This window comes from Pelophylax lessonae, assembly GCF_965119305.1.
Source record: "Pelophylax lessonae genome assembly, chromosome: 12".
Lineage (NCBI taxonomy): Eukaryota > Metazoa > Chordata > Amphibia > Anura > Ranidae > Pelophylax > Pelophylax lessonae.
The window spans coordinates 58,300,027-58,327,905 of NC_138779.1; the positions used below are offsets into that span (position 1 = coordinate 58,300,027).

Genomic DNA, 27,879 nt, shown 5'->3' on the forward strand with positions numbered 1-27,879 from the left:
TCAAAGGGGAGGTGTGAAATGCAGCAAGCAGGAAGTTCAACACCATAACGGAAGCGCAACGAACCAGTGTGAAGAAACACATAGAATTTAAAGGGATACATTTTTCTTAAGCTTTTCTTGCACTAAAAATGTGCCGATCAAAGGCTGAAAAGTTCACATTCATTTGAATTTAAAAAATCAAATACAATTATTTATTAAAATATAAATATTTTTTAAAAACAAATTTTTTCGGTTTTTCGGCCAAGTGCATCCTGCATTTTCAGTTTCGGCACCAAAATTTCCATTCGGTGCACCTCTACTTTTAGGAGTTGTAGTAAACATATGGATATGAAGAGGTCCTGGGGAAGATTCAGGAGATGGGGAATGATATCTTCCAGTGATCCTGAATGCTCCTTAAAATCCTCCAGATAGAGCTGGAGTCTATAGCTAAAAAAGAAAATGTAAGACCAACCAGCCCTGCCAACTCCCATGTCATCCCTACATGATACTAAGCAGCATGCACACACTACCTAACCACTGTAGGGCTCACCATTAATCGTCAGAAGGTAGTCTGTCAACTCACCAGTTACCAATGGGGTATTTGATTCTTCCCCAACAGCACAATTTTCTAGTCATTTTTTTTCAGGCTAAAGGTTGATTTTGGTGCAGAAAATGGCCTTTAAATATAATAAGTGAAGGAAGCCATTTTAAAAGCCAAGCTAACTTGATCTTGCACTGAACTGTAAGACTGACCTCTTACTGTTTAACTAAAAAAGTCAGCCAGATTCCAAGAAAGCCTTCAGAAATCCTAACTCAGCAGAGCTGAACATTCCTCTATTGTACATTGCCAAGCTGGGAATAATAGACGAGCTGCACTATACATTGTGCTCACTTTTAGAAGAAGCTGCAAAACTGAGAATTTTCAGAAATCAGGTACCTCATGCCTCAGTAAAGCATCGAATTACTCAGGAAATTGATTAGGTGTGTAAGGACTGTGCCTCACAGCTACCTAGATGTTTATTTTGATGTGCTACAGGGTCAAAACCAGTATTTTCAACTGTCTGATGGGGCTCAGGGAGAGATTTTCCATCTTGATGTAAAGCATCCTTCCATATAGGGATGCACCGAAATTTCGGCCACCGAAATTAAATCGGCAGAAAATGAGCCTATCCCATTTCGGCCGATAATGGGTTAACATTGCCGAAATTAATATGGCCGCCGTGAGGAAGGAGGAGGGCGCAGCGCAGGGCAGGTTTTAACAGTCCCGCCTCTGGCCGGCCGCCCGCCCGCCTCTCAATGATGTCCCTACTATTACGATCTCTGCATTAATGAAGGGACATACCAGGCGGGAGGGCGGGGCGAGCGGCCGCTAATAGATATAACTATGTGATCCTTCCTTGTCTTTGGGACTGTGTGTGAAATGAGAACTGACCTGACACCGGGCGGTGGGGCGGGGGGAGCGGCCGCTAATAGCTGTAACTATGTGAGCTTCACTTTCCTGTCAGGCATGTATCTCCGCTGACAGGGAAGTGAAGGCTCACATAGTTACAGCTATTAGCGGCCGCTCCCCCCGCCCCACCCCCCGGTGTCAGGTCAGTTCTCATTCACACACAGTCCCGCTGACAGGGAAGGATCACATAGTTATATCCATTAGCGGCCGCTCGCCCCACCCTCTCGCCCGGTGTGTCACTTCATTCATACACACATCGTAGTAGTAACATCACCGGGAGGCGGGCCGCCGGCCAGAGGCGCTTCTTTTGAATGGACACCCGAGGAGGGACGCTGAGCCAAAGGGGGGGGGGGGGTGTACTGCCAAGGGAGACGCTGAGGCAGTGGGGGGGGGGGGGGATGGGGGAGAGCTGAGGAAGCTTACCAATGGTATTTGTATTATGAAGCATGAGGGGGTTAATGTATTGTCACTGCAGGTCACTGATGAATTAGTGACTGACCAGTGGCAGTTATTTAACCCCTTTGTGCTGCATTAGTGCAACCAGTGTCAGTGTTAATAATACTGGTTGCACTAATGCAGCACAAAGGGGTTAATTAACTGCCACTGGTCGGTCACTAATAGACGAGTGACCAGCAGTGACAATACATTAACCCCCTCATGCTGCATAATACTAATACCATTGGTAATTAAATTAACCTCTTGCCAACCCGTCACAGTACATATACTGTGACAGGGTGGCAGCGACAGGTGTACGTTGCTGCCTGTTTTTGGTGTATGCCCCTGTTCTATCCATTTTAAAAAATTTTTTGGGGAAAAAGTCATTTTCGGTTTTCGGCCAAGGGCATCCTGCATTTTCGGTTTCGGCCCAGAATTTTCATTTCGGTGCATCCCTACTTCCATATATAGCGGATACTACCCTGGATGTAGAACTGTGGTTCTCAACTATTGGGTCTTGGCAAGCTGCCTCCCTCCTGGACATCCAGCCACCTGCTGATCCCATAAATCCCTCGTGCCCAGCCAGCGGCCCTCTGACCTCAGCAGTCTGTACAACAAACATTGATTAGGGTAAAAGCATTTATCTCCATTAGCCTCATGTAACATGTTCCCAGTTTGGTATTGTCTTCTGGAGCATATCCCCAGCCAACAATGTATCCTGTCCACACTCTCTGACCGCCATTTCTTTTTTTAGGTCAACCATCACCTCAAGCATTACATATATTGAATATTATGCGTGACCATTTGGAGACATCATGGGCCACATTTGAGGCCCCCCTTTAGCTTATAAGTCGACATCCACTTCCATAAACTCTTACAGGCCTACCCAGCTCCCACAGTGCCCCCAGACCACCTGAGAACCCTCGAACTCCAGCAGTGTCCCCTTGCGCCCCCCCCCCCCCCCAAGGACCATACAAGTCTCCCACAGTGCCCCTGCAAAGCCCCCAACCTCCTGGAGAGATCCCATCCCCTACAGTTACCCCCAGCCTCCTTCAGAAACTATTAACTATAGGGCTACAAAGTCGGCTGCAGACTTATCCATCTACAGGGCCACCAAGTCTCCCCTAACTCCCTCCAGAAACTCCGGAAGGTTAAGAAAGATTTTACTTGTCTCTGGTCTTAAAGGCTAAGTTCATATTCTAGGGAGAAAAAAAAAAAAAAAGTATGTGCATTGCTTCAGAACCCAGCCACGTGTATCTAGTGGCTCTACTACTCCTGATATTATATGTGTGTCCCTCCTCAGGTCGCACTGCACCGCTCCAGCTATTCCTCCCCTCTAGGATTATTATTTGCTCACCTATTTCTCTATGTTAGTATTGCACAGCATGTTTCCACCTGTGACTGTACTACTGTTTGTACCATGTTGGGTTTTTTTTTCCTTCTTTCACAATATACTCTGTTTTTGAAAAAAATGTGCATTATTTTTTTTCTACAGTAGCCTGAAAAGCATTGCCGCCACAATCAATGGATCGCAGACACATCCTCCAAGATTCTGGCTGCACCTCTGTCTGGCCTTTCAATTAATAAGGTGGAGGAAAAGTGAATGGACTAGGAGTGTGCTGACCAGTGCACTTGTAGTCCATTGAGAGCTACAAGTCTGCCGTGGAGGCAGTTGGGACTTGTAGTTTACTCATTCACAGATCTCTGTGAATGACATGACTTTGCGTGCTTCAGGCCCATTTTAAATGTGACAGCGGCTGCAGGGGAGAGGATCCCCACCTGCTGTCACGGGGGAAAGGGATCAGGGGGAGAGGGGGGCAGGAGCTCGAACATCTTACACCCTACGTACAGATGCAACATGTTCCTAAAAGTGAACTTATCCTTTAAAAAGTCCCAGTGGTGTACAAGAGTGAAGGCTCCCAAGTACTGCCCATAGTGTGGAGTGGAGAATACAGTAGGCCCTTGTTCCCAGTAGACTTGTGAAAGGACAAGCAAATATCTAGTTTTAATTGAATCCTCTAGGCCAACCTCAGGTGCAATCTACAGTAGTCACACATTTGCTCAGACTGACAGCTCAATGAACAGGTAACTCTGCCCACAATTTATGGCTACCCCCACCCCATATGATGTCACATTTCCCTTGCTAGAAGCTACATAACCATAATTTACATGTTTATGAGAAGTTATGAACCTCACAATGACTGACAGTAGAGCAATGTATGGAGATTACATGACAAATAAAATAAATACAAAATCATGGTCATACAACAAGCACCCTATATAGTAGTTCTTACCCTACAAGGCAGAGAGCACCTCAACTGTGGCCCGACATCACCAAGGAGCAACACATCTTATTCAGCGATAGTAATAATACATAACACTAGGGGTCGACCGATAACGTTTTTCATGGCTGATACCACTTTTCTGGTGCCCCTCTCAGGCCGATAGCCGATATTAGGTGCCAATATTCTGTACATTTAAAGTTCTGAAAAATCACAATCTTCAACACAAATCTGGTACTGAACATGTTAATGTTTACTAAAATTTTTAACGTTAAGGGCTTGTTCATCACACCAAACCTGCATGAAAACTGATGGGAAAACCACACAGATTTCACTTGCAGAGACATCAGTTTTCATGCACGTTGTGTGGTGATAACAGGGCACATAGAGAAGAAGAGTAAAGAGAAGAACCATTGATTTTTGTGCACTTGCATAACGTGTGCAGCAAAACTGACGTCTCTATCTTTACCATGGTGTGACTGAACGAATGAGGCCTAGAAGTAGACAACTGTGAAAAATAAAGTGCTTGGAAAATAACTTATTAAAGGGCTTCCTAAAACATAGAAAAAATGGCAGAAAATACTGCAGTGCACTTACTGCAAGGATTACATTTAAATCACTACTGCAGTGCAAAAGCTAGACAGTGGACACTACACTTACTTCAATACTCCCAGTTAAAGCGGATTTCCGGCTGAATTTTTTTTTTTTTTTTAAAACACCCCTAGTGTAGTTAGGGCTCGTGCATTTACACCAAGTTATCCTGTAAACTGTCCCGTTTGTTTTTGTGCAGCATGTCTCACTTACTTTTTTCTCCTCCTGTGCAGCGCGGCCATCTGCAGTCTGGGCATCTGAAGCCGCCCTGTTCTGCCAGGATTCCGTGCAAGCTGGCTACCCATGCACCTCCCATTCTGGCACATTGTGCAGTGCATCCCATAGCTTGCTATGAGCCAGCGATGCCCATTGATTTCTGGGATTGATGACACTCATCTCCCAGGAGCAAAGCAGGAAATAACGTATAAATAAAGAGATTTTTAAGCAAAAATTAGGTAAAGGAACGGAAAAAAAAAAATAGCCAAATTGTTTTTAGCCTGTAAAAAAGTTATGCATGATGGGAAGTGTAAAATGTGGCCCTAACTCTGCTTTGAATAGAACCATTCTAGTGTAGAAAGCATAACATTTCAGCATGTTAAGCGGCTTCTGTTTTTTTTCATATATTGCTGCCACTTCACTAAAAACACGCTCACTTAGTACAGAGGAAGGAGGAGCAGAAAGGTATCTTCTAGCATGAGAGGCAAGTCTTTTGTAGCGTGCCTCATTTTCTTTCCACCACTTAAGAGGATCACCACTTTTTCTGTCAATTACTGGTTCCTTCATATAGAGAGATGAAGTTCATTATCCAAGCTGATTATTGTAGATTCAGAAGAATCCTCCGTATGAGGCCCCAATAAAACACTCAACATGGCATCAATACGACCACAATGAATATTCTCTTCTGTCCATTGTCTTTTTGGATGTTTGTCTGTTTTTGCAGCATCCTGCTCTTCTAGACTAACATTTCGGCAGGAACCTCCTGTACCCCCTGTTCAATATCTTATGTCAGCCATTGTTTTGCCTTGGCCGAAACATCAGAAGAGAAAGCATGATTCTTGTATCCAGGATCAAAAGACATGCCAGCACATTTTTATTCTCTTTATGGTTCTAAAAATGTTTGGGGAGGCTGTCCCTCATGACCTGCCAACATGTTTTAATGCCATGTACGCTGGGTCCTTCATTCTCATGAAGAAGCATCTCAATGGGGAGGAGGGTCTCCATGACATTGGCTACAATGTCCCACTGATCAGCTGTAGGACAAGAATATCCTCCATATACACCTGAATAGATGCGAGAGCTTGCTTCTGTTCCAGCATTCTTTGCAGCATGTGAAGAGTTGAGTTCCATCGTGTTGGAACAGTCTGAATCAAGTTGTTTTTGGGTAGGTCAAGGTCTTCCTGAATGCACCTCAGTCGCTGCTTGGCAAGGATTGAATAGTGGAAATGGCCTGCGCACCTCTTCAGCATGCCAATTAGATCAAAGCTCTCTGGCTTGACAGACCATCATTTACCACAAGTTGCAGGGTGTGTGCCATGCAACGGAGGTCTGACACTTCAGCAAGCCTCGTTCCTTTCGTCCAGGTTTGCTCCGCTGTCTCGAAGCACAAGAATCACTCGGTCTTTATTTAATCCCTAGCCTTCAAGCATGCCTAGAAACATTTTTCTAATGTACTCCCCAGTGTGGGATCCTTGCATCACTTTTGTATTCAACACCAATTGCCTTTTTGTCCATCCACTGTCAATGAAGTGGCATGTAAGGCTCATTAGCGACTGTTTATCCTGACCAGCAGTCAGTCGTAAATGAGAGTGAGTTGCCATTCTCTGATTGCAGCATAGTCTTTACTTTCTCAACTACCTTTTGGTGAATCTTTCCTAGCATTTTGGATCGATAATACTTTTCACTCTCCAGTGTGTACCTTGGCTCAGCTATGGACCTCAACCACTTAAATTCAGAGTCAGACACCAGTATAAATGGCTGGTTATCAGTGACCATCATCTCTGTCATTACTCTGTCCAGCAGTTGGGATATTCCATCCGAATTTAGCCACCCCTTTTTTTTTTTTCTGAAAAATTTCTATTATTGTTGTCTGGGATAGTGGTATTTCACTTTGTGATTCAGTTAGTTTTTTCTGTGCTGCATTATATAATTCAACATGATGAACATGATGAACTAGATGGGCCCAAAGATTTGACATATTTTTGCAGTTGCTGATCCCATGCTCACATTGTTTGTGCATGTGCTGCACACTGCTGCTTTTCCAGGGGATGGTTGAGACGAAAAATAGTGCCAGACCACACCTTTACTTTTTCTGGCTGCATCCATCTTCACTGGAATTTTTAAGAGAGTTTATAGAATAAAGAGAAGGATAAAAAAATGGCTGGCTGGAACCCTGCTGTGGGTGGCTGGCTGGCACAGGAAGACGGCCTATCCAGGTAGAAGCCAGGACTCAGTCAGAATGTGCAGGCCCAGTGCACAGAGTCGCATGGCACAACATACGTAATGGCACTGTGTGCTCCGTGCACAATATTGGTCAGATCGGTACGGTGATGGGAGTCACTTTGGTTGGGGGGCCCGTGGAACCCAGCTTACCTTAGAGAGATTGCGAAATCCCTCTCTCAGCGCCCTAGGCCCCTCAAGTTCAAGTCTCACCCTGTGTCTATTAGGGGCACAGGGCAACCAAGAAAATGATATACTTAATGGACACTGAGAATATGGTTTGGATTAATCAAAAGGGACAGTAATATTTGTCAACAATATATCTCAAGGAATATATGAAGACTCTGGGACTCTAGGCCTAGCTGCCTATTGCCAATAAGAGATTGCTTCACACAGTTAGACTCCTAGCAGATGCTAAGATCATCAGCTCAACCACCTGTCTTCCACACATTGTTGATTATGGTGACTTACTTGTCTTTTGTCTACTGTGGGTTCTGTGTTTATACTTAGGATAATGTGTAATGTATTTTGTTTTAGCCTTGTAGCAGTGCTGAGTTAACATGTTAATTATAATGTGAATAAATAAATCCGCGCTAAGGATATCAAGGGATTAGTACAGTATGTGCACAAATAAGCTGCAGCCTCCCTTAAACTATAGCCAAAGGCTATAAAGATAGATAAATAAAATGGAAGGTGATGGCGCTGCTTATTTTATAAAGTGCAAATAAATATAAGATGTTTAAATATAAATATGATTGAGGAATAAGTAAATAGATAAAAGATGCGGAGGTGAAAAAACCAATAACCAAGTAAAAAGATCAAACGTATGGTGTTATAAGGGATATAAAATAATCTAAAAATATTTTAAAGGTATATAAGAGAAACAACCACCAGAGGGCGTAATAAACTGCAAGATATGACAATAAATATGCTTGTGTATATGCCAAAAAATAAAATAAAAATAAACAATGTAAATATATGACAATACTAAATGAATTGATAAAATTTATAAAAGGTGTTGGTTCCGCAAGTGATAATATAAATAATAGTGGATGAATTAAATAATAAATAAATAGTGAAAAAGTGATAAATGTGCGGGAAACTTTTATGCACGGGATGGGTGTGCAAAAAAACGGTTGGTATACAGTGCAACAAAAGGTGATAACAATAAATATATCAAGGTGAATCAAAAATAAATGTGCCAAAAAATTTTTTTTTTATATAAATATGCAGGTGGATACAAAGGTGCGGGAAATCTATTTGTGCAACGTGCAAAAAAAAAAAAAAAAAAAAAAAAAAATTGTGATATTAAATCAGTCCATATTATAAAAATGAGTCCATAAAATAGTGGTGATAACAAAAATATAGGTGTACAGGATGTCTTACGGTGACCCCCAAGGTGGGTGACTGATGAGTGGTAAAGTGGCCCCTGGTAGAAAGACCTACTCACCAGATGTACCCACCCCACACAGGGGTATAGAGCGGGTACTGAAGAGGTATCTTTTAATCCTGGCTTTGTGTAGTAGTTCCCTTCCTAGGGGAGATGTGATATGGAGTCCGGAGTGTCCTAAGTGGGGTCCGGTAGTGAAATACTGTGGTATCCAAAGCCTCGTGGGTAGATCAAGTATGGCCACTCAAGGGTATATGGATGGAAGGAAAAAGAGAGCTCGATAGTGTATTATCGTTTTGCTAAAAAGTTTAATGTTAATTCCAGCAGCAAAATGGGTACTCACATATACAAAATGGGAAAACAGCGAGGTATCGGCGTCCCGGAACGCAGTGCGTTCCAACTAGAGACCGGAACCGGAAGTGACGTGACGGCGCTGTACGCGTTTCGTCATGTGACGTCTTCTGCAGCCTGCAGAAGACGTCACATGATGAAACGCGTACAGCGCCGTCACGTCACTTCCGGTTCCGGTCTCTAGTTGGAACGCACTGCGTTCCGGGACGCCGATACCTCGCTGTTTTCCCATTTTGTATATGTGAGTACCCATTTTGCTGCTGGAATTAACATTAAACTTTTTAGCAAAACGATAATACACTATCGAGCTCTCTTTTTCCTTCCATCCATATACCCTTGAGTGGCCATACTTGATCTACCCACGAGGCTTTGGATACCACAGTATTTCACTACCGGACCCCACTTAGGACACTCCGGACTCCATATCACATCTCCCCTAGGAAGGGAACTACTACACAAAGCCAGGATTAAAAGATACCTCTTCAGTACCCGCTCTATACCCCTGTGTGGGGTGGGTACATCTGGTGAGTAGGTCTTTCTACCAGGGGCCACTTTACCACTCATCAGTCACCCACCTTGGGGGTCACCGTAAGACATCCTGTACACCTATATTTTTGTTATCACCACTATTTTATGGACTCATTTTTATAATATGGACTGATTTAATATCACAATTTTTAATTTTATTTTTTTTTTATTATTTTTTTTTTTTTTGCACGTTGCACAAATAGATTTCCCGCACCTTTGTATCCACCTGCATATTTATATAAAAAAAAATTTTTTGGCACATTTATTTTTGATTCACCTTGATATATTTATTGTTATCACCTTTTGTTGCACTGTATACCAACCGTTTTTTTGCACACCCATCCCGTGCATAAAAGTTTCCCGCACATTTATCACTTTTTCACTATTTATTTATTATTTAATTCATCCACTATTATTTATATTATCACTTGCGGAACCAACACCTTTTATAAATTTTATCAATTCATTTAGTATTGTCATATATTTACATTGTTTATTTTTATTTTATTTTTTGGCATATACACAAGCATATTTATTGTCATATCTTGCAATTTATTACGCCCTCTGGTGGTTGTTTCTCTTATATACCTTTAAAATATTTTTAGATTATTTTATATCCCTTATAACACCATACGTTTGATCTTTTTACTTGGTTATTGGTTTTTTCACCTCCGCATCTTTTATCTATTTACTTATTCCTCAATCATATTTATATTTAAACATCTTATATTTATTTGCACTTTATAAAATAAGCAGCGCCATCACCTTCCATTTTATTTATGTTAATTATAATATTGTCTGGGTCTGCATTCCCATTCACATATCGTTTCTGCCCAGATGGCTAGGTATTTAGTTCAGGTTAATTATATTTCTGTACACAATTTAATCTGCATAACCTAATGTAATCAGGCACCTGACAGTGGGGTAATCTGATCAGGAGGGGGGATGTCCTCCTGTGTGGGGTATATATATATATTCGGTGTGAGTTTGTTCAAAAAAGGTACCAGTTCTATAACAAGCTAAGTTTGGGCTAGTTTTGTATGAGGGCGGCTAGAATATCTAATTTCTATTTTCAGACTGGAAGAAGTGGTATACTACCGGAAGCCCACAAGCACATTGTGCGTCTGTCCCATCAAAGGTACGTTTCCTGACAGATACCGATACTTCACAAAAAGTGAATATCGGCCTCCGATAATCGGCCTGATCAATAATTGGTCCATCCCTACATACCACCATAGAGACTTCAGACATACCAGGCACATAGGTCATGAACAGACAAGGTACAGGAGTGGTTGGAGACTGGGGACGTGCTAAAAGAGACAATAAGTGACTGGGGACGTGTTACGAGATTGCTAGAAATGCCTAATCTAGCCCCTTTGTAAGCCAAAGCTTCCACTACTGACTGATAGGACCATGACCAGCATAGCAGCCCTAGGGCCACGGGTATGATGGCAGGTCTTTAAATTATATGTTTAAACCCCCACCCCCTTACACCCTCTGTATCAAAACAGGAAGCAAACTGAATGTTCAGGTCACACGGACCACTCCCTGTCACCTGGGCCTACCCATAGTGCACACTTACACCCTCCAGCAAACTCTGCACGCAGCATTGCAGAACACGAGGAGGGCAATCATTAGCACTGGGAATCTTGTTCCAGGAAGGGGCAAAATGCAAGGTGACCCCGGATTTCAGGCTTCTGGAGTTACCTGCAGCAACAGACTAGAAACTTACTAGTACCTCACGTGAAACTGTAGAGGGTCAGGGGCGACAAGTTTGCTTTAAAGGAGACCCCTGCTATACACTGTCCTCTGCTATCCAACTAAATCGTTCACATATTGTAACAAAGCTCACAAACAAAGACACATTTTCTTTTAAACTTACTTTTGTGCAAGACCTAAAATATCAGCAAGGTTTTTGACTTATGGTTGGGGGTAGGCAGTTCTGCGCATTTACCACCCCCTTAAACTAAAAAAAGGGAACATACAGATGCTGTGGCAAAAAATAAATAAATTATCCTCACTATAGCTTTCGTCAATAAGAGCGAACCCACAACAGCCTGTTAGACATGTGGTTGCAGTGTGGGTTTTTTAGGGGTTAAAACAAGGGATGAGGAGACGACAATGCCTATTTACCAGAAATCAATTGACTTCTGAAAAGCAATCCACCACAGATCGCTCTTCAAAAATCGACACATTTATGAATGAGCCTCAAAGCTGGTCAGGCACTGCAAAATCAGCTGAATTTTGATCCACATCTCGGCAGGCTGGTTGTACACAACTTGATCTGTTGATGGACTTGTGTACTAGCAGCCTGTCGTGTTTTTCCCCACATGATCATTGCCGCTAACTATAGCCGCAACACTGATCATTGTATTCTGAGGGCTGTGAAGGCCCCCGGATATCAGAATACAATACCACAGCGGGAAGGATTTCTTGTGTGGGGATGAGGGAATCGGCTCACTTTTCTATTCGTTAAACCAAAAAATGAATCATGTATAGCCAGCAGTGGCGGCCCCCCAAGAAAAAAAAAAAAAGATTAAAAAAAAAAAAATATGCATTTTCAGCCACTAGGGGCGCCGGACCTAGTGGTGGGTATGGGGGGGGTGGGGTTTTTGACCCCACATGAGCCGAATAGAGGCGCCAATTGGCGGCCTTCTGGGGGAGTGTCGGGGCACAGAGCAATGCGCCCTGACAGTCCCCACTTTACTGGACTCCTGGCTGTGATTGGTCCAGACTCCAGCCTGGACCAATCACAGGACATCCATGGACGGTCCTTGGTCACGTGACATGTGGGGGTGGTGCACCACCCCGGCGTCACGTCCTTCCCACCCACCGTCACAGAGAGAGGGGAGCAGCATGAGGAGTCGGACGGACTCCACTGGATCCAGCCGGAGCTGGTGATCTATCCTCTGACTGTCTGACGCGAGGTGACCGGAGGACCGGAACGTTCGTCTCCGGCCGTGAAGGTAAGAGAAGGCACCGGGACCGGCTGCACTAGCGCTGGCAAGTGGCAATGGATGGAGCCATGGAGGATGGTGCTGGATGGTAGAGTGCTGCGGGAGGTGCATGCATGGCTGCACTGTGCACAGTGCAGCCATGCATGCACCTCCCACAGCACTCTACCATCCAGCACCATCCTCCATCCATTGCCACTTGCCAGCCCACTAGCCCAGTACAGTACTGTCTGCTTTGAAGGGGGCACGCACGCTGGTCGCTGCATTGAAAGGGGGCCTGTACGCTTGTCGCTGCATTGAAAGGGGGCCTGTACGCTTGTCGCTGCATTGAAAGGGGGGCCTGTACGCTTGTCGCTGCATTGAAAGGGGGGCCTGTACGCTTGTCGCTGCATTGAAAGGGGGCCTGTACGCTTGTCGCTGCATTGAAAGGGGGCCTGTACGCTTGTCGCTGCATTGAAAGGGGGCCTGTACGCTTGTCGCTGCATTGAAAGGGGGCCTGTACGCTTGTCGCTGCATTGAAAGGGGGCCTGTACGCTTGTCGCTGCATTGAAAGGGGGCCTGTACGCTTGTCGCTGCATTGAAAGGGGGCCTGTACGCTTGTCGCTGCATTGAAAGGGGGCCTGTACGCTTGTCGCTGCATTGAAAGGGGGCCTGTACGCTTGTCACTGCATTGAAAGGGGGCCTGTACGCTTGTCACTGCATTGAAAGGGGGCCTGTACTGTGGGGTTTGTGCTAGGGGGCCTGTACTGTGTGGTTTGTGCCACTCTCAGTCAGTGTATCCCATAATAGGGTGTCTCTCACAGTATATCCCATAATAGGGCCCCTGGGGTTGATTTACTTAAGGCAAAGTGTAGGTGCTCTAGATCTGACGGGAACATGCAAGAAAAAAAAAAAAAATAGATAAAATAAAAATGGAATTTTTGAAATCCATTTCTCTGATGTTCTTTGACGGACATAGCTCCTGTCATTCTTGACCATTGGGTTATACTGCCCCCTACAGGAGTAGGACACTAGGCAGAAAAAAAACACCCATGGGCAGTCCCCAGGAGGTATAATTCTCTCTGCTATAGTCACTCAGTTTTGCTACAAGCAGTGTCAGGAGAATTATACCTCCACAGAGGGGTGGGTGGTGTGTCCGTCAATGAAAATCAGCGAAATGGATTTTATGGTAAGTCAAAAATCCCATTCTCTCTTTCGTTTATCGATGGACACAGTTCCTGTCATTCTTAACCATTGGGATGTCCCAAAGCAGTGTCAAACATGAGGGGTGTGAAACAGCGAGAAAATTTACAAGGCTAAACAGTAGCCAACGAGGCGACAGGGGCTCAACCAAAACAACTGGAGCCCACCCTAAAAAAACAATACACCCTCAAAGAGGATCAGGTCCTCTAAACCAGTGGTTCTCAAATCCGGTCCTCGGGACCCACCAACAGGCCAGGTTTGCAAGATAACTAAATTACATCACAGGTGATCTCATTTGCTTCTCAGTGATTGCAGTATTCTAGTCTGCATCCCCCAAGGTAATACTTAAAATCTGGCCTGTTAGTGGGTCCCGAGGACCGGATTTGAGAACCACTGCTCTAAACAGCCCAGGAGGCACTAAACACCCCTAGAAGAGTGCACCTTGACAGGGAAAGGAGGATCCTGACCCCTGATGGAATAGGCCTGAACCACCGCCTATCTGGAAATGGTCGCAGAGGAAGCAGACAACCCTTTGCGAGGTCCATCTGCAAACACAAATAGAGAGGCTGACTTCCTGAAAGACTCCATAGCTACCAGGTACACCCTTATTGCCCGGACCACACCAAAGGCATGCAAAGCAATTTCCTTCGGACGTTTAGGCCTGGGACACAGAGGCAACACAATGTCTTCATTCAATTGAAAGTCAGAAACTACCTTAGGAAGGAATTACTGACAGGAGCGAAGCACCACTTTATCCTTGTGAATCACCAAACAAGGTAAACGACAGTATAAAGCCACCAGTCCGGACACCTTGCGCGCAAAAGTGATAGCCACCAAAAAGCCCACCTTCTGGGACAGCGTAAGCAGGGGAATCTACCGAATAATTTCAAAGGGAGGCTTCTGTACAGCTGAAAGCACCAAATAAAGATCTCAAGGCGACAACGGAGCCCGCACTGGAGGAACCAAATGTCAAACACCCTGAAGAAAGGTACGCACCGGGGAGTGTGTGGCCAAAGGTTGTTGGAAAAAGACCGGCAAGTCCAAGACCTGGCTCTTGATGGTACTCAAGGCCAAATTCTGCTCAACACCCCATTAAAGGAAGGTTAAGATATGAGCCACGAGAAGGAGCGAGGATAAACCCCAAGAGACTCACACCACGCAATGTACATCTTCCATGTACGATGGTAGATCTCCTAGCTAACAATGTAGGAATCACCGACTCAGACAAACCTCTATCCTTTAGCACCTGGCGTTTAACAGCCAAACCGTCAAAGCCCACAACGGTAAAGCAGGATGGAAGATCGGTCTTTGGGGCAGGAGATCCTCCCTGAGAGGAAGCTTCCAAGGAACGTTGCCAAAACAGCCACACTAGATCGGCGTACTAGGCCCGGCGAGGCTGGCCCGATGACACTAAGATGACCGGAATCCCTTCGGCCTCGATCCTGCATAGGAGTCTGGGCAGAAGCTGAAGAGGGAAGGCGTAGATCAGACGATATGGACCCAGCCACAAACCTCTGCACCTTTCTGTTGAGCCGAGACGCCAACAGATCCAACTCGGGGGTGTCCCACTGGAGACACAGCTGATGAAACCCCTCCAGATGAAGGGACCACTCCCCTTAGTCCAACACCTTCCGACTAAGGTAATACGCTTGTCATTTTTTTTCACCCCGGGAACGTGTATGTCAGAGAGGGCTGGAACGAACTGTTCTGTCCACCTTAGAATGCCGGCTACCTCCAGGGCCGTCAGGGCACTTCTTGTGTCTCCTTGGGGATTGACATAAGCCACGGCTGTGGCATTGTCCAATTGAATGCGCACGGGGCATCACTGAAGACAATCCATCCAATGATCCAGACACAGTCTGATCTTGGAGTTCCAGGACATTGATCGGTAGTCTGGTACTCTTCCATCGTCCAGATCCCCAGAGCACAATGCTTGCCGAGAACGCCTCCCCAGCCGGACAGGCTGGCATCCGTGGTGACCACTGTCCAATACAAGGGGAGGAAGGATTTTCCCAGCCGAAGCAACGGAGAGCAAATCCACCACATCAGGGACTCCTTTGTTCCCGGACTCAGCCGGATCTGATTGTCCAGAGACTGAAGAGTCTTCATTTGGTCAGAATCTCCCTTTACAGGGACCTCGTATGGAACTGTGCAAAACGGAACCGCCTCGAAGGTAGATACCATCAGGCCCAGCACCCGCATGCAAGTCCAGAGGTAGCACCATTTGTTGGACAGCAGGATGCGAATTGTAGCCTGCAATTTCTGGCTCTGGCTATAACAGAGTCCAGAGTCAGGCCCAAATAGTCCAGCTTTGTGGACAGAACCAGGGAAGACTTCTGAAAATTCAGAATCCAGCCGAGCTCCCACAGAGTTTGTATTGTGATCTCAAGGTTGTCCACCAGAGCAGAGGGAGAGTACCGCAATCCCTGTTGGCGTAGCAAGGCTAGCATCGGAACCAATACTTTTGTGAAGACCTGAGACCAAAGGGTAACGCCACAAACTGATAATGCTCCTCTCCCACAGCAAAGCTGGCAAAATGCTGGCGACTGGCACATATTAGAATGTTAAGATAGGCATCCTTGATATATCAAGGATATATCCTTGAAATCCCCCTGATGCAGGGATGCCCCCACCGTTTCGAATGGACTCTATTCTGATCGTCTGTACCCGCACAAAGCAGTTTAGCGCCTTGAAGTCCAGGATTGGATGCACTTTGCCTTCCTTCCTGGGGACTGTGAACAGGTTTGAATAAAAAAAACCTGAAAAGCCGGGGAAAAGCCGGGGAACAAGAGCAAAACTCGATCTTGAAGCCAGACCAAATTACTTTGTGGACCCACTTATCTTGCACCAGGAAAGTCCACGGGTCAGGAAACCAACAAAGACATCCCCCCCCCAAAGCCGATACTGGTGAGGGCGCACCTTCATGCAGAAGGAGCCTTGTCTGCGGGTCTGGAGAAGCCCCCTCTCAGCTTGCCAGACCAGGTTCCTTTGGATCTGCCAGAGGAGGCCCTGAAAGGCTTCGAGCCCTTGCCAGTCGACCCTGAGGGACGAAAAAACTTCTTATGAGCCGAGAAGGAAGGTCCACGTCTACGATGAGGCTCCTTGCCCTTAGTAGCCTGAAGAAGAAAGTTACTCTTACCTCACTGTGAGACCTTTAATGATGTTATCCATGGTAGCTCCAAACAGACGATCTCCTTGAAAGGGAACATCAGTAAAGGCCTTTTTAGAAGTCTGGTCCACAGACCAGCATCTGAGCCAAAAGGCACGCCGCAGGACCACTGTCAAAACAGAGGCGAGCCATCAGGGGAGCCGGTTCAGAGTTTGCGATATCAGGGCAATGGTAAATACCGGCCTAGTTGCCGAACCAGCAAAGATGTACATAATGCGGACCGCATCCTCCGCCTTCCGGTCAGCCGGATCCTGAAAGGCTGGGACTCTTCCACTGGACTCATGAATGTCTTGTTTAAATCGGGCCAAAATATATCCCGGGTAACTATAGGCCGGTCAGCCTAACATCAGTAGTCTGCAAGATTTTGGAGGGGATGCTAAGGGACTATATACAAGACTTTAGTAATGAAAATGGTATTATCAGTAGTAATCAGCATGGATTCATGAAAAATCATTCTTGCCAGGCCAAGCTATAACCTTCTACGATGAAGTGAGTTGTCATCTAGATAAAGGAAGGCCTGTGGATGTGGTGTATCTGGACTTTGCAAAGGCATTTGGCACATTTCCCCACAAACGCTTACTGTACAAACTAAGGTCCATAGGTATGGACCATAAGTTGAGTACCTGAATTGAGAACTGGCTCCAGGGGAGAGTCCAGAGGGTGGTGATAAATGTGGAGTACTCGGATTGGGTGGGTGTGGAAAGTGTGGCCCCCAAGGATCTGTCCTGGGACCAATCTTGTTTAATTTATTCATAAATGATCTAGAGGAGGGGATATCTAGTACAATCGCGGTATTTGCGGATGATACTAAGCTAAGTAGGACAATAACTTCTATACAGGATGTGGAAACCTTACAAGCGGACCTGAACAAAATAACGGGGTGGGCAACTACATGGCAGATGAGGTTTAATGTTGAAAAATGTAAGGTAATGCACTTGGGCGTCAGAAACACGTACACAAGCTACTCACTAGGGTAAAACCTCTGGGTGAATCTAAGATGGAAAAGGACCTGGGGGTCCTAGTGGACAACAGGCCTGGCAGTGGCATGCAATGCTAAGCCGCTGCAAGTAAAGCCAATAGAATACTGGCACGTATAAAAAATGGGATTCATTCCAGAAATAAAGAGTTTATTCTCCCACTCTACAAGACTCTGGTCCGGCCACATCTGGAGTATTCAGTTCAGTACTGGGCACCGGTCCTCAGAAAAGGATGTGCTGGAACTGGAGAGAGTCCAGAGAAGGGCAGCAAAAATAATTAGAGGAATGGAGTATCTAAGCTATGAGGAAAGACTACAAGCATTGAACTTATTCTCTCTGGAGAAAAGACGCTTGAGAGGGGATATGATAACAATGTACAAATATTGTACAGGTGACCCTAGCATAAGGAACAAACTTTTCAGAGAAAGGGAATACAACAAGACACGTGGCCACTCACTAAAACTAGAGGAAAAACGGTTTAACCTTAAAATATGTAGGGGGTTCTTCACTGTCGGAGCAGTGGGGATGTGGAATTCTCTTCCACAAGCAGTGGTATCAGTGGGGAGCATCGATAGTTTCAAAAAAATATTAGACAATCACCTTAAAGAACACAACATACAGGGGTATACAATGTACGGTTAACATCAAACACACAAACACACACACACCCCATGGTTGAACTGGATGGACTGATGTCTTTTTTCAACCTTACTAACTATGTAATCTGGAAACCAAAGGGTCCACCACCAGTGGCACTTCTTACAGAGGGACTCCTCATAGTGGTAACGCCTAGAAAAGGGCTTTTGGAACCCCACGGGGACGCTTTAGTCGTCCCCACTCTTTAGTGACAATTCTCTCAAAATAGGCGGGGAAAGGAAACACCTTTGCCGTTCTGGATAGCTTGTGAATGCCAAAGGGTACCTGAGCCTCCGTCGCAGCTTCAGCTGCGTCCTCCATCTTTAGGGTCTCATGCACAGATACAATCAGTGCATCTACCAGCCTTTCATGCGCTGTCGCAGACGTGGAGGAATCATCCTCACTATCAGAGGATTCCAGGCGCGTGGTGACAGAACTAGTAGAGTGACCCACGTCCGCGGCGGTCAAATCAGATTCAGGATCTGATGAGACAGATGAGGCAGGGGGCGCTTTTTGCTAGGCCGTAAGCCGTCTCCACCCGGAACACAAGGGACTCCAGGACCGCCGTCAGTGCATGGATGGATGGTTGGGACCGACAGGGTCCCAAAGCCTCAGAGAGGGGATCAGATGGGGAAACATGCTCCAAAGACTCCATAAGTCACCAGGGTGAACCCACAAAAAAGTGTAACACTGCTAAGGGACAACCCCCACAGTGCTGGCAGCACCATTCCCAGTGTATGTGGAGGGGGGGCATGATGAGAGACCTGGCGGGGGGGGGTGCCTGCGGGAAGGAGGGGAACCCGGGAGTCAGACCGTCCCAAGGAGGAGCCCACATCCACCCCAAAATCCTCCAGAAGTAGAGGGGGGGGGGGGGGACAGCTACTCACCATACCATGAACCAGGTGGGCACCGCTCCAGACATATCCTCCTCTCCATCGAAATGGGGGGCTGTCGACCAGGAGGAACGCTGAGCCTCAGGCCAGGTCATATGCGACCTCGTGAGACAATTAACTCGCAGGGCCAGCCGCCGTCCAGTGGGGCTACATCGCGGCCGGCCTAGAGCAGAGCTGAGGCGCATGCGTCTGCTGGCCAGACTGGGGCAATTACTGGATCTAGATTATGCAGCCCCTCGCCAAGTCCACCAGTTGATAGTAGATCTCACAGGAAAAATCCAGGAGGAAAAAAGTGTCTAAAATAATTTGACTATAGGAGAGAGGAGTATACCCCCTGGGATTGCCCATGGGTGTAGCCAGAATTTTTTCTGCCTAGTGTCCTACTCCTGTAGGGGGCAGTATAACCCAATGTTCAAGAATGACAGGAGCTGTGTTCATCAATGAACGAAAGGGAAACATTATTGCTTGGACATGATTAGATGATAGAAATCAGCAGAGGTCTCCCTCATTTCAGAGCTTCCCCTCAGATCTAGCGCAATTGAACGGTATACTTACCTTCAGTACATCAACTATAATCACTGTGCTGCACTGCTAAAGAGGATATTGAGCCTTCATATATAATGAGCAGATATGATTACCCCCATTGATGTGTATAGAGACTTACTGAATATACACCGATTTATAATCAGATTAATAACTGAACAGTGATATTTAAGCAAAAATGACAGCTCTATGTATATCTGAACACATTGGAGATCCTCCAAGTCTCCCTGCAGTATGTACTAGTTGTGGAAGTCGGAGTACTGTTACATACTGACATTGAGACGGCTGTAAAGTGAATCTGTAATTCCAGTCCTGTAGTAGGAAATCCTATCCCTAATCCCCTATTTGTGTAGAGCTTTCCCAGTATTCTCTTCAAATAAAGTTCTGTGCAGTTTACAGATCAAAGGATTAGCAAACACTAAGTGCCGCTTCTCTGAAGTTTTGAATTGATTTCAATTGACAAAAGCAGACGGTGAATAGAAGTGAAAATCAAAGAAAGGATTCAGGATTACATCAACACGATGGAATGGCAATGTATGGATCTGATACAGTCTCAGCATCATTACCGCAGAAGGGGGGCATACAGGAAGAGTGATGGGCCGGATAAAAAAAAAAAAAAAAAAAAAGAAGAGGACATGAGGAATACAGGAATGATTATGGGAGGAGGAGCTCGGAAAGGAGGAGACACAAATGAGGAGGAGCTCGGAAAGGAGGAGGAGCAAATGAGGAGGAGCTCGGAAAGGAGGAGAAGCAAATGAGGAGGAGCTCAGAAAGGAGGAGGAGCAAATGAGGAGGAGGTCGAGGAGAAAAATGAGGAGGGGGTCAAGAAGGAGGAGAAACAAATGAGGAGGGGGTCGAGAAGGAGGAGAAACAAATGAGGAGGGGGTCGAGAAGGAGGAGGTACAAATGAAGAGGAGCAAATAAGAAGGAACTCAAGAAGAATGATGGAGGACTGACATGGAGATGAGGGAAAATGATAGGGAAATGAAGAGAACAGGCTGTATAATGGGGTGTGAAGAATGAAGAGAACAGGCTGTATAATGGGGTGTGAAGAATGAAGAGAACAGGCTGTATAATGGGGTGTGAAGAATGAAGAGAACAGGCTGTATAATGGGGTGTGAAGAAGTGATGGAAGTATAAACACAGAAAGGATGTGATAAGTTATTTACAAGACAACCTGAGGAAATAATAGGTTTGAATGACAGATTGTGGTTATTTGACATGGGAACTTGACAGGTGTGTGAAGGGTGTGATTGATGTATATTTGGGGGGAGGGGTGGTAGGTTGCACAGTAGGGTGGGGTGGGAGTATGCAGAGCGCAGTAGGGTGGGGTGGGAGTATGCAGAGTATAGTAGGGTGAGGTGGGTGATGAGAGGTGCTGGCCGGTATGATGCGATGTGATGGAAGGAGTCAGGTCTCTGCAGGGGGGGGGGGGGGGTTGCCTATACATTGATCTGTAGGGTATCAGGTGTAGTGGAGGGGTTAGGTGTATATGCAGGGTATATGGTGGGATAGAATGGGGCATATGGTGGGATAGAATGGGGTGTATGCAGGGCGTAGTATGGTGGGGTGGGAGTATGCAGAGCATAGTAGGGTGAGATGGGTGAGGAGAGGTGCTGGCTGGGTATGATGGGATGTGATGGGTGGAGTCAGGTCTCTGCAGGGGGGGGATTGCCTATACATTGATCTGTAGGGTATCAGGTGTAGTGGAGGGGGGGTTAGGTGTATATGCAGGGTATATGGTGGGATAGAATGGGGTGTATGCAGGGTTTTAGGGTGGGATAGAATGGGGTGTACAGAGTATATGGTGTAATAGAATGGGGTGTATGCAAGGTATAAGGTGGGATAGGAGCTCGGAAAGGAGGAGGAGCAGCAAAGGAGGAGGAGCTCGGAAAGGAGGCAGCAAAGGAGGAGGGGCTTGGAAAGGAGGAGGAGCAAATGAGAAGGAGCTCGAGGAGGAACAAATGATGAGGAGGAGGAACAAATGATGAGGAGGAGGAACAAATGATGAGGAGGAGGAACAAATGATGAGGAGGAGGAACAAATGATGAGGAGGAGGAACAAATGATGAGGAGGAGGAAGAGGAGGTCAGGGAAAATGAAGAGAACAGGCTGTATAATGGGGTGTGAAGAATGAAGAAAACAGGCTGTATAATGGGGTGTGAAGAATGAAGAGAACAGGCTGTATAATGGGGTGTGAAGAAGTGATGGAAGTATAAACACAGAAAGGATGTGATAAGTTATTTACAAGACAACCTGAGGAAATAATAGGTTTGAATGACAGATTGTGGTTATTTGACATGGGAGATTGACAGGTGTGTGAAGGGTGTGATTGATGTATATTTGGGGGGGGGGGTGGTAGGTTGCACAGTAGGGTGGGGTGGGTGTATGCAGAGCATAGTAGGGTGGGGTGGGTGTATGCAGAGTGCAGTAAGGTGGGGTGGGTGTATGCAGAGCATAGTAGGGTGGGGTGGGTGTATGCAGAGTGCAGTAAGGTGGGGTGGGTGTATGCAGAGCGCAGTAGGGTGGGGTGGGTGTGGAATAGGGTGGGTGTATGCAGAGTGCAGTAGGGTGGGGTGGGTGTGGAATAGGGTGGGTGTATGCAGAGCGCAGTAGGGTGAGGTGGGTGCGGAGTAGGGTGGGTGTATGCAGAGATAGTAGGGTGGGGTGGGTGTATGCAGAGTGCAGTAAGGTGGGGTGGGTGTATGCAGAGCGCAGTAGGGTGGGGTGGGTGCGGAATAGGGTGGGTGTATGCAGAGTGCAGTAGGGTGGGGTGGGTGCGGAATAAAGTGGGTGTATGCAGAGCGCAGTAGGGTGGGGTGGGTGTAAGCAGAGCGCAGTAGGGTGGGGTGGGTGCGGAATAGGGTGGGTGTATGCAGAGTGCAGTAGGGTGGGGTGGGTGCGGAATAGGGTGGGTGTATGCAGAGCGCAGTAGGGTGAGGTGGGTGCGGAGTAGGGTGGGTGTATGCAGAGCGCAGTAGGGTGGGGTGGGTGTAAGCAGAGCGCAGTAGGGTGGGGTGGGTGTATGCAGAGAGCAGTAGGGTGAGATGGGTGAGGAGAGGTACTGGCTGGGTATGATGGGTGAAGTCAGGTCTCTGCGGGGGGGATTGCCTATACATTGATCTGTAGGGTATCAGGTATAGTGGAGGGGTTAGGTGTATATGCAGGGTATATGGTGGGATAGAATGGGGTGTATGCAGAGTATATGGTAGGAGAGAACGGGGAGCATGCAGAATATATGGTAGGACAGAACGGGGTGTATGCAGAGTATATGGTAGGACAGAATGGGGTGTACGCAGAGTATATGGTAGGACAGAATGGGGTGTATGCAGAGTATATGGTAGGACAGAACGGGGTGTATGCAGACTTTGCAGAGTATATGGTAGGACAGAACGGGGTGTATGCAGAGTATATGGTGGGATAGAATGGGGTGTATGCAGGGTATATGGTGGGATAGAATGGGGTGTATGCAGGGTATATGATGGGATAGAATGGGGTGTATGCAGGGTATATGATGGGATATATAGGGTTGTATGGAGGGTATAAGGTGGGATAGAATGAGGTGTATGCAGGGTATATGATGGGATAGAATGGGGTGTATGCAGGGTATATGGTGGGATAGAATGGGGTGTATGCAGGGTATATGGTGGGATAGAATGGGGTGTATGCAGGGTATATGGTGGGATAGAATGGGGTGTATGCAGGGTATATGGTGGAATAGAACGGGGTGTATGCAGGGTATATGGTGGAATAGAACGGGGTGTATGCAGGGTATATGGTGGAATAGAACGGGGTGTATGCAGGGTATATGGTGGAATAGAACGGGGTGTATGCAGATTATATGGTGGAATAGAACGGGGTGTATGCAGATTATATGGTGGGATAGAATGAGGTGTATGCAGGGTATATGGTGGGATATAATGGGGTGTATCCAGGGATAGAATGGGGTGTATGCAGGGTATATGGTGGGATATAATGGGGTGCATGCAGGGTATATGCAGGGATAGAATGGGGTGTATGCAGGGTATATGGTGGGATATAATGGGGTGTATGCAGGGTATATGGTGGGATAGAATGGGGTGCATGCAGGGTATATGATGGGATAGAATAGGGTGTATGCAGGGTATATGATGGGATAGAATAGGGTGTATGCAGGGTATATGATGGGATAGAATGGGGTGTATGCAGGGTATATGATGGGATATATAGGGTTGTATGGAGGGTATAAGGTGGGATAGAATAAGGTGTATGCAGGGTATATGATGGGATAGAATGGGGTGTATGCAGGGTATATGGTGGGATAGAATGGGGTGTATGCAGGGTATATGGTGGGATAGAATGGGGTGTATGCAGGGTATATGGTGGAATAGAACGGGGTGTATGCAGGGTATATGGTGGAATAGAACGGGGTGTATGCAGGGTATATGGTGGAATAGAACGGGGTGTATGCAGGGTATATGGTGGAATAGAACGGGGTGTATGCAGATTATATGGTGGAATAGAACGGGGTGTATGCAGATTATATGGAGGGGATAGAATGAGGTGTATGCAGGGTATATGGTGGGATATAATGGGGTGTATGCAGGGTATATGCAGGGATAGAATGGGGTGTATGCAGGGTATATGGTGGGATATAATGGGGTGCATGCAGGGTATATGCAGGGATAGAATGGGGTGTATGCAGGGTATATGGTGGGATATAATGGGGTGTATGCAGGGTATATGGTGGGATAGAATGGGGTGCATGCAGGGTATATGCAGGGATAGAATGGGGTGTATGCAGGGTATATGGTGGGATAGAATGGGGTGTATGCAGGGTATAGGGTGGGATAGAATGGGGTGTATGCAGGGATAGAATGGGGTGTATGCAGGGTATATGATGGGATAGAATGGGGTGTATGCAGGGTATATGGTGGGATAGAATGGGGTGTATGCAGGGTATATGGTGGGATAGCATGGGGTGTATGCAGGGTATATGGTGGGATAGCATGGGGTGTATGCAGGGATAGAATGGGGTGTATGCAGGGTATATGATGGGATAGAATGGGGTGTATGCAGGGTATAGGGTGGGATAGAATGGGGTGTATGCAGGGTATAGGGTGGGATAGAATGGGGTGTATGCAGGGATAGAATGGGGTGTATGCAGGGTATATGATGGGATAGAATGGGGTGTATGCAGGGTATATGGTGGGATAGAATGGGGTGCATGCAGGGTATAAGGTGGGATAGAATGGGGTGTATGCAGGGTATATGGTGGGATAGAATGGGGTGTATGCAGGGTATAGGGTGGGATAGAATGGGGTGTATGCAGGGTATATGGTGGGATAGAATGGGGTGTATGCAGGGTATATGGTGGGATAGAATGGGGTGTATGCAGGGTATATGGTGGGATAGAATGGGGTGCATGCAGGGTATAAGGTGGGATAGAATGGGGTGTATGCAGGGTATATGGTGGGATAGAATGGGGTGTATGCAGGGTATAGGGTGGGATAGAATGGGGTGTATGCAGGGTATATGGTGGGATAGAATGGGGTGTATGCAGGGTATATGGTGGGATAGAATGGGGTGTATGCAGGGATAGAATGGGGTGTATGCAGGGTGTATGCAGGGATAGAATGGGGTGTATGCAGGGTATATGATGGGATAGAATGGGGTGTATGCAGGGTATATGGTGGGATAGAATGGGGTGTATGCAGGGTATATGGTGGGATAGCATGGGTGTATGCAGGGTATATGGTGGGATAGAATGGGGTGTATGCAGGGATAGAATGGGGTGTATGCAGGGTATATGGTGGGATAGAATGGGGTGTATGCAGGGATAGAATGGGGTGTATGCAGGGTATATGATGGGATAGAATGGGGTGTATGCAGGGTATATGGTGGGATAGAATGGGGTGTATGCAGGGTATATGGTGGGATAGAATGGGGTGTATGCAGGGTATATGGTGGGATAGAATGGGGTGTATGCAGGGTATATGGTGGGATAGAATGGGGTGTATGCAGGGTATAGGGTGGGATAGAATGGGGTGTATGCAGGGATAGAATGGGGTGTATGCAGGGTATATGATGGGATAGAATGGGGTGTATGCAGGGTATATGGTGGGATAGAATGGGGTGTATGCAGGGTATAGGGTGGGATAGAATGGGGTGTATGCAGGGATAGAATGGGGTGTATGCAGGGTGTCAGGTGTGACAGTAAACAATAGAGGGTTATGACAGATGCTGGCTGTATACAGGGTGGGATGGGAGATGGGTGAACCTCTCTCACCAGCTCCTCCGGGGTGCGGCTCTCCCTCTCCCCACAGCAACAACAGCAGCAGCACGCGTCTCCCCCGCAGGCCGCCATCTTCCCGCACCCCTCAGACAGTCGCCTGTCACGTGAATCCAGCAGCCTTTTCCCTGCGAGCCCCCTTCCCTGAGTACCATCCGAAAAGGCCCGCCCACCGCAAGTCACATGACCGCCCCAGCCAGGAGCTGAAGATGTCGCTGTGTACGGACGGGATAATCACGTGAGATTAGTGCGCGCACGGGAGCGAGCCTGCGGTGTCAGTACTCAGTCAGTCAGTATTGATGAGGGGGGTGAGATGGAGTCGGCACTGTGGGTTGTGCAGGTTTTATTTCTTTCCACAACCTCCTTTCCATACATGAAATGAAGCGTGTGCTGATAGGGGAGAGCTAAAAATCCCAACTCTACTCTTCTGGGATAAGAGGAATAATGCTGGGAATTGTAGTTCTGCCCGAGGAGAACGCTGACACCCGGGGTCACAGCACAGTGATATACTGACACCCGGGGTCACAGCACAGTGATATACTGACACCTGGGGTCACAGCACAGTGATATACTGACACCTGGGGTCACAGCGCAGTGATATACTGACACCCGGGGTCACAGGACAGTGATATACTGACACCCCGGGTCACAGGACAGTGATATACTGACACCCGGGGTCACAGCACAGTGATATCCTGACACCCGGGGTCACAGCACAGTGATATCCTGACACCCGGGGTCACAGCACAGTGATATACTGACACCCGGGGTCACAGCACAGTGATATACTGACACCCGGGGTCACAGCGCAGTGATATACTGACACCCGGGGTCACAGCACAGTGATATACTGACACCTGGGGTCACAGCACAGTGATATACTGACACCCGGGGTCACAGCACAGTGATATACTGACACCCGGGGTCACAGCACAGTGATATACTGACACCTGGGGTCACAGCGCAGTGATATACTGACACCCGGGGTCACAGCACAGTGATATACTGACACCTGGGGTCACAGCGCAGTGATATACTGACACCCGGGGTCACAGCGCAGTGATATACTGACACCTGGGGTCACAGCGCAGTGATATACAGACACCCGGGGTCACAGCACAGTGATATACTGACACCCGGGGTCACAGCACAGTGATATACTGACACCCGGGGTCACAGCACAGTGATATACTGACACCCGGGGTCACAGCGCAGTGATATACTGACACCCGGGGTCACAGCACAGTGATATACTGACACCCGGGGTCACAGCACAGTGATATACTGACACCTGGGGTCACAGCGCAGTGATATACTGACACCCGGGGTCACAGCACAGTGATATACTGACACCTGAGGTCACAGCACAGTGATATACTGACACCCGGGGTCACAGGACAGTGATATACTGACACCCGGGGTCACAGCACAGTGATATCCTGACACCCGGGGTCACAGCACAGTGATATCCTGACACCCGGGGTCACAGCACAGTGATATACTGACACCCGGGGTCACAGCACAGTGATATACTGACACCCGGGGTCACAGCGCAGTGATATACTGACACCCGGGGTCACAGCACAGTGATATACTGACACCTGGGGTCACAGCACAGTGATATACTGACACCCGGGGTCACAGCACAGTGATATACTGACACCTGGGGTCACAGCGCAGTGATATACTGACACCCGGGGTCACAGCACAGTGATATACTGACACCTGGGGTCACAGGGCAGTGATATACAGACACCCGGGGTCACAGCACAGTGATATACTGACACCCGGGGTCACAGCACAGTGATATACT

The 27,879-nt window shown here is 47.0% G+C and overlaps 1 protein-coding gene across 1 annotated transcript in view; it reads right to left on the bottom strand.

Moving 5' to 3' along the window:
• CLCN6 (chloride voltage-gated channel 6) overlaps positions 1–26,176 on the bottom strand; it is an 81,430-nt gene extending 55,254 nt beyond the window's left edge. Inside the window, exon 1 of the mRNA XM_082273550.1 lies at positions 26,064–26,176. Within this exon, the coding sequence (XP_082129676.1) occupies positions 26,064–26,141 (78 nt within the window). The 5' untranslated portion in view covers positions 26,142–26,176. The remainder of the gene's footprint in view (positions 1–26,063) is intronic.
• Positions 26,177–27,879: the final 1,703 nt, after the last annotated feature.